The sequence below is a fragment of the Ornithodoros turicata genome, chromosome 2, assembly GCF_037126465.1.
Source record: "Ornithodoros turicata isolate Travis chromosome 2, ASM3712646v1, whole genome shotgun sequence".
Lineage (NCBI taxonomy): Eukaryota > Metazoa > Arthropoda > Arachnida > Ixodida > Argasidae > Ornithodoros > Ornithodoros turicata.
The window spans coordinates 95,951,946-95,957,945 of record NC_088202.1 but is presented as its reverse complement, the minus strand read 5'-3'; the positions used below and the strand labels follow the sequence as shown (position 1 = coordinate 95,957,945).

The following is a 6,000-nucleotide window of genomic DNA, read 5'->3' as shown; positions in this document are numbered from 1 at the left end:
TTTAGTGTACTTTCAATTAGAAATGAGGTGGTTGTCTAGAAGTGACAGTTGGTGTGCATCTTATTTTATTTCTTTTTCTCACATTACAGCTATGGAGAGCGAAACCCAAAAGCTGCTGCTGTTGTAACTGCTCGAGGAGTCGCCGGAACTGTGTAGCAACAGGAGATTCCTCGAGTGTGTGACGGCAGCACAGCGCAGAGCGAAATGGGGCAGAATTGCTGGCACCCTGGACGCTGTTGGACATACAACAAAGACGGCAAGGGGTGGCAGCAATTTTGGAAGCACTGCGCCACAGCGTGCAGAGCCGAGCCAGAGAATTGTCACGAAGACTGCAGGCCACAAGGGGAGGGAGCGGCAACGTTGTCGCTAGCGTGGGGCCGGCCCTAGTGGACACCTCATCGCGCCTGTCTGGGCCCGACCGGCGTGTCATGGCCCTTGTGGGCTGGGACACGACGGTCGGCGTACCAGGAGCGGTGGAGATGTCCATCGAGACTGGTCTCATGGAAGTGATGTTGCCCGTCTCAGTCGTAAGTAATATACAGCGGTCCTAGCCCAACATGTATATGAAACAAGTGGAAAAGATAAAGCATGAGTGAATGCAGCACACCTCACAATGTTTATATCAATTGCACGTTTTCAGAACGAGACAGAGCCGGTTCCCTCCACCTCGGCCGGTCTTCGTGGAACCGAGGAGTCGGCAAGCGAAAGGTAAGGAGGTTTACCAAATAAGTGACAAGTGAGCAAAAGGAAATACAAGAAGCACATGCAAAGACACACAGAAGGGACAGTGATAGACAACAGAGCTAGGATTTATTTACTTTGAGGGTCATGGCTTTTTCACTTAACAGTACATTTATGTTGTCACAAACATGCATACACTTTCTTGGGTAATACTAGGGCGACACTGCTGTACCATACTACAGATGTAAGGAAATTATTGTTGGCAGTTCTTGCCCGGTTAATATGGACACCTTTGTCCCCGACAAAAAATTGTCTATAAAGGGAATGGTCCCTATTATTATGGGCTAAGGAAATTACAGAAAACAATGGAACATTTCAAGATTGACATTACAGATAAAGCAAGTCTGTCATGGTACAGTCTTTTTCTCTCGGAATCCTTATGACAAAAGGAACCAGTGAGAATGAAAAGCCATAACTTTTCGTTTGTACAAGACAGCACTTGGACTGCCTTACTTTAAGAAGTTCTCATGATGAATGTGGGGAGAGACTTGCTGCCCTCCATGCAGATATCGTACATAATAATTACGGAAACACATTAACTACGTGGGGTTTGTACCCTGTACTACTCTACATTGTTGGAACAGCAAGTTAAGGAGTTATCAATGCACTAAAAATGTTTAAACCTCAGTAACATCTTCCATAATTCGGGATATCCATATTAACAAGGCTCAGATGCACTTTTACAATCTCCCTATAGTGGAAGGATGAAAAATAATCAGGTTTCTGCATAGTAACACTGTAGATTGTTTACTGCTGCTCTCTCCTGTGAACGTCTGAGGTGATTCATCTGTTCTATACGTCTGAAACACTGTCTTATAAGTTGGCTTCTCAGTTGTGATGCACAGTTTCTCACGAACAAAGGGACAGGTTTAACGTCTTCTGTTCTCTCCTCCTCGGTCTCTCCGGTGGCACCGCCTTCCACCTGTTCCTCCCTTGGCTCACCAGCATCATCCAGAGGCTCACGAGTGTTGTACACAGAGCCATGTTATGGAGTACGGCAGAGGCATTGATTATCTTGGAACACTGGTCAGCAGCGAAATGCAGTGTCCGGTACCCATGTAGGCACCGGAATCGCGTCTTCAGTACCCCAAAGCTCAATGCACACATGGGTCCTGCTGTGAGCAGTGTTGTAGCTTTGTCCTTAACGTGTTGAGGGCGAACGGACAGGTGCCATGAGCCAGGGCTGGAGCGGGTAGCCGTTATTACCTGTAAATAATTTTACACTTCAACTAGTTATCCAAAAAATGTAAATCAAGACTGATTGCCTGTGCAGTGAATGTGTTATGCATTGAATTGTAAATAAATATAAGCAATGTGTTCAATAAAAATGAATCATATGTTAGCACTAGTGCAGCCATAATATTACTGGGTACAGTATGCCTGCCAGTTACGCAGAAATCTTTTTGCGCATTTGAAGTACATAAATTTTATTATGCAAAGCTGCATTGTTGTGCACACTCAAAAAATAAATAGCACACACACATCTGATACCTACAGGTCAGTCTCCATCTTCGAATATAGTGGCACCTGCTCGATGCAGATTGCAGGCTGTCCATTAAGGAGCACCGTACCACGATCCAGGGAACCTTGTGTTCATGAAGAGAACCTGACTTCAGGCATCACAGACCTGAAAGGAGGAGGAATAGTGTGGTTCACTGTGCCGACATTCTTGTTGATATGCAAAAGCTAGCATGCTGGACATCACACATCGGCATATATATGCACATCAATACATTGATGGAGAGGCAGCCTTTATGGCAATAGCAATTACAATCAACAAACCGCTGATCAAAGAGGTTCTGCTGCGACCTGTGTACCACAAATAGCTTCCTGAATTATGACACAAAATTAGATACTGTGGGAGACAGCATCCGTTCTTTGTTAATAAAATCAACCAATACGTGCCCACAGATACGTTAGCAGAGAAGTACGTTTACTACTCAGAGTTAGCGACCTGAAGCATATACTTACCTACATAAACGTACCTTGCACCTAGTTGATGGTGCATTTATAATTTATGACCTGCATAATAGTATGAATCGGAATAATAGTCTAAGATTCTGAATACTAATGCACACTGAATACAAACCACGAGTAGATTCCCAAGTGGAAATGGCCGACTACCAACAATCGGCCAGTGGTCGGTTTTTGGTCGGCAAGCGACTTAGTCGGCCACTGCACCTTGGACCAGCGTTGGTATGATGTCGCTCACAGCGGTGGTTGGCGAACGACGTTGGGCCGAGAACATTGTGCAACGTGTTGTGGGCGTGCTGTTGAGAGATTGGAGTAATAAAGACGGACCAATGTCGGCCTGCGCTGCAAGCAAGCTCGAAAAGAATGCAGCTGAAGAAAAGACGCTTGGACGGTTGGCAAAAAGTCGGACGACAATTGGCCAACTACTCTTTCGGCCAGCCAACGTTGGCGCAATGTTGCATAGTGATAGGCAGAGTGAAGCTTGGCATGCCGTCGGCCAGGCGGCAGATCTGTACCAAGAAACGAGCTCATTGGCCAAGCACTTGCCAAGCAGGGCTAGGTTGGCCAGCAAGGCTCTTGGCAAGCTTGGTCCGATCCTGGTATGTTGCCTTGGGGAGAGGGAAATGCGGAATTGTGTAGCATTGCATAAGTTCCACTTTCGATTGACCAAGTGATTGTCTCAAACCAAAAGCAGTAAGAAACAGAGACCTTATCTTCATGGTGAGCTAATATGACAACCAGTTCCTCATTTCAGTGTTGTTTGTGTACGCATAGAATTAAACTTAGACACCTCACCTTTCAGTTTGACTCATACGCGAACAGGACTCTCGAACTTGTGGAAGCTCGCGAGACAACCTATGTATAGTATATGTTCTATCTCAGGAAAGAAAGAGCTGTTTGATTATAGTGGTCTCGGGCATATTGCGAGCTTTCATGACCCTCCCCTACGCCGTTACCGTACGCTGCGAGACAATTGAGTATGAATACGAGCGATACCACAGGACTGCTTTGGCCTAACTTGGCACAATGCATGCTGGCCTATGCTTGGCAAGTCATTGGCCAGGTACAGATCTGTATCAAGAAAGAAGCTTGTTGACCGATAATACACCAACCAAGGCCGGATAGGCCAGCCTAGCTATTGCAAAGCTTGGCCCAACCTTTGTTGCTTGGGCATACACCCTTAACTCCGTACCCTTTAGTAAAGGGTAAAAAATCGCAATATTTTACCCTCTATTTCAGAAGCTACCAGGTACCCTCTGAGTGACACCTTTTATAAAAGTTACAAAGAAACCCACTAATTAGAGGTTACGGCCTTCAATCCAGCACCTGCCCGTAAAGGTTACGCCAACGTGCGGCTTTTTATACAGGATGTTCATTTTTATTCGCAACAGAGTAGCGCTCATTTGGCAGGTGGGTTATGTGAATCTTTGCTAATTAGTCGATCCGTAGTTACAAACACATGCGTCAGGAAATGTCGGAAATGTTTGTAACTACGGATGGGTTAATTTGCGAAAATTAACATAACCCACCTGTCAAATGAGCGCTGGTGTGATGCGAATAAAAACAAACACCCTGTGCGTGGGATATGGACAGACATTTACAGAACACACCAAGGTACCAAAATGAACCAGCAGAAAAGGAGATCTTGAACATATGTATATTACAAAAACAGAAGTCTGTCGAGAGGTGACACATTGTGCACAAGTGCGATTCTGGTGTGAGGAGAAACCATGGTTGCTTTACCATGTATGTGGAAAAAAGAACTATCTTCTAAGTGAGAAGCAATGCCTAAAAGTGCGAGGAAGCTAGCGAGTCAAAACAACTGACCTATGTTTGCTAAGCTGAACACACCCAACGAAATGGAGAACTGCAGCAGAAACAAATTTATTCCACATTCGTGTTGCAGAGGCGAGCGCAAATGGCAATACAGTATTACATAAAACGCACACAACCTTGAGGAATATGAGTGTACAGTAACGCAGGAGACACTACATTACTGCGTTATCAGCGTTGGAGGCGCTCTGGGACGAGTTTGTGAGGTACTGCATTGCGCTGGTGACGGTATGTGAACCTGCATGTAGGATCCTGGGAACAAAAGTTTGGGCAATGAGAGTAACATTTACGGAACCATTCAAATCCGTACAAAGCACAAGGTACAAAGCAGCATAAATGCGGGAAGGCGTTCACTCCGCGATTGAGTCTTAGAATATCGTAAGAATACAACAAGTAGGAAGCTGCGAATTATATATCTCGATGCATATATCCGCAGCTCGCAAAATGCACGCCGGTGTATTGACTTGGCGACCAAGTAAGAGCAGAAAAGTAGCAAGCGTAAGTGGCGTTCATATGCAGGACCGCAAAACGCTTGCCATAATCACAACAAACCTGCGCTAAGAGCTCTTGCTATCAAAATAACGCACGTACCTAGCACAAAATGTACACTTACCCAGTGTATGAAGTGTGTGAATTAGGGCTGCGGTGGTGACGTTCGTTTTCGGTTATATATTCTTTGCAATCTTCGCACTCACTACACTTTCCCCTGAGAACACCGAAAATATACTTGTTTGCTAGCGACATCTAGCTTTTCCGTTGTTCCTGACGATACTATGATAAACGCGAGGAAAACCACTGATTAAAACAGATTACACTTGTTAACGGACGGACGACGAGCGTTAAGCGTTTCAAGGAAACCGCTCTCAGTGTGGATGGACCTAGACCAGGCTCGGCTACGCAGCGAAATCGGAAATCTTGGTGGTTGCGGCATTGACAATTGTTTTCCACCCTTTAGAAAGAAACATACTATCAGTATTTCAGACTGCGAACTTATAATCTGTGTTCATACAGCATTGATAACATGTAGTTGACGTATAGGTGACGCTGAAACAGATAAAAAATAACAGCGTAGATTCGCAACTATCGTCTCGAATGGGAGGCTGAAACGCGGCATTATGCTGAAAAACAAAAGGAAAACAAACGATAAGAAACTAACAAAGAGATTATCGTTGGAGATTTCGCTTAGAAGTTACAGTGTCGGAGTAGAGGGTACATTTATAAGTTACAACAAGCTGTTTTTGTTTTTTCCGAGATGTAACTTCTATTCGTGTTGTAAAGACATGACCTTGGTCGCTTTTAACCTCTAAATATACGTTACAGTGGTGTAACCTATAAGAAATCTCGAAATCTACGTCTATACAGAAGTTACATGTTTCTAAAAGTTACAATAAAGGGTACGGGTTTAAGAGTGTAGTTGGCCCATCGTTGCTGTTAATCGGTGGGCCGCATCTA

At 44.7% G+C, this 6,000-nt stretch overlaps 1 protein-coding gene across 1 annotated transcript in view; it reads left to right on the top strand.

The window, feature by feature from the left end:
- Nucleotides 1–428: 428 nt before the first annotated feature.
- Nucleotides 429–6,000, top strand: part of LOC135384892 (alpha-(1,6)-fucosyltransferase-like) — a 46,709-nt gene continuing 41,137 nt past the window's right edge. The window contains exons 1-2 of the mRNA XM_064614074.1: nucleotides 429–527; nucleotides 641–708. Coding sequence (XP_064470144.1) covers nucleotides 429–527; nucleotides 641–708 — 167 coding nt within the window. The remainder of the gene's footprint in view (nucleotides 528–640; nucleotides 709–6,000) is intronic.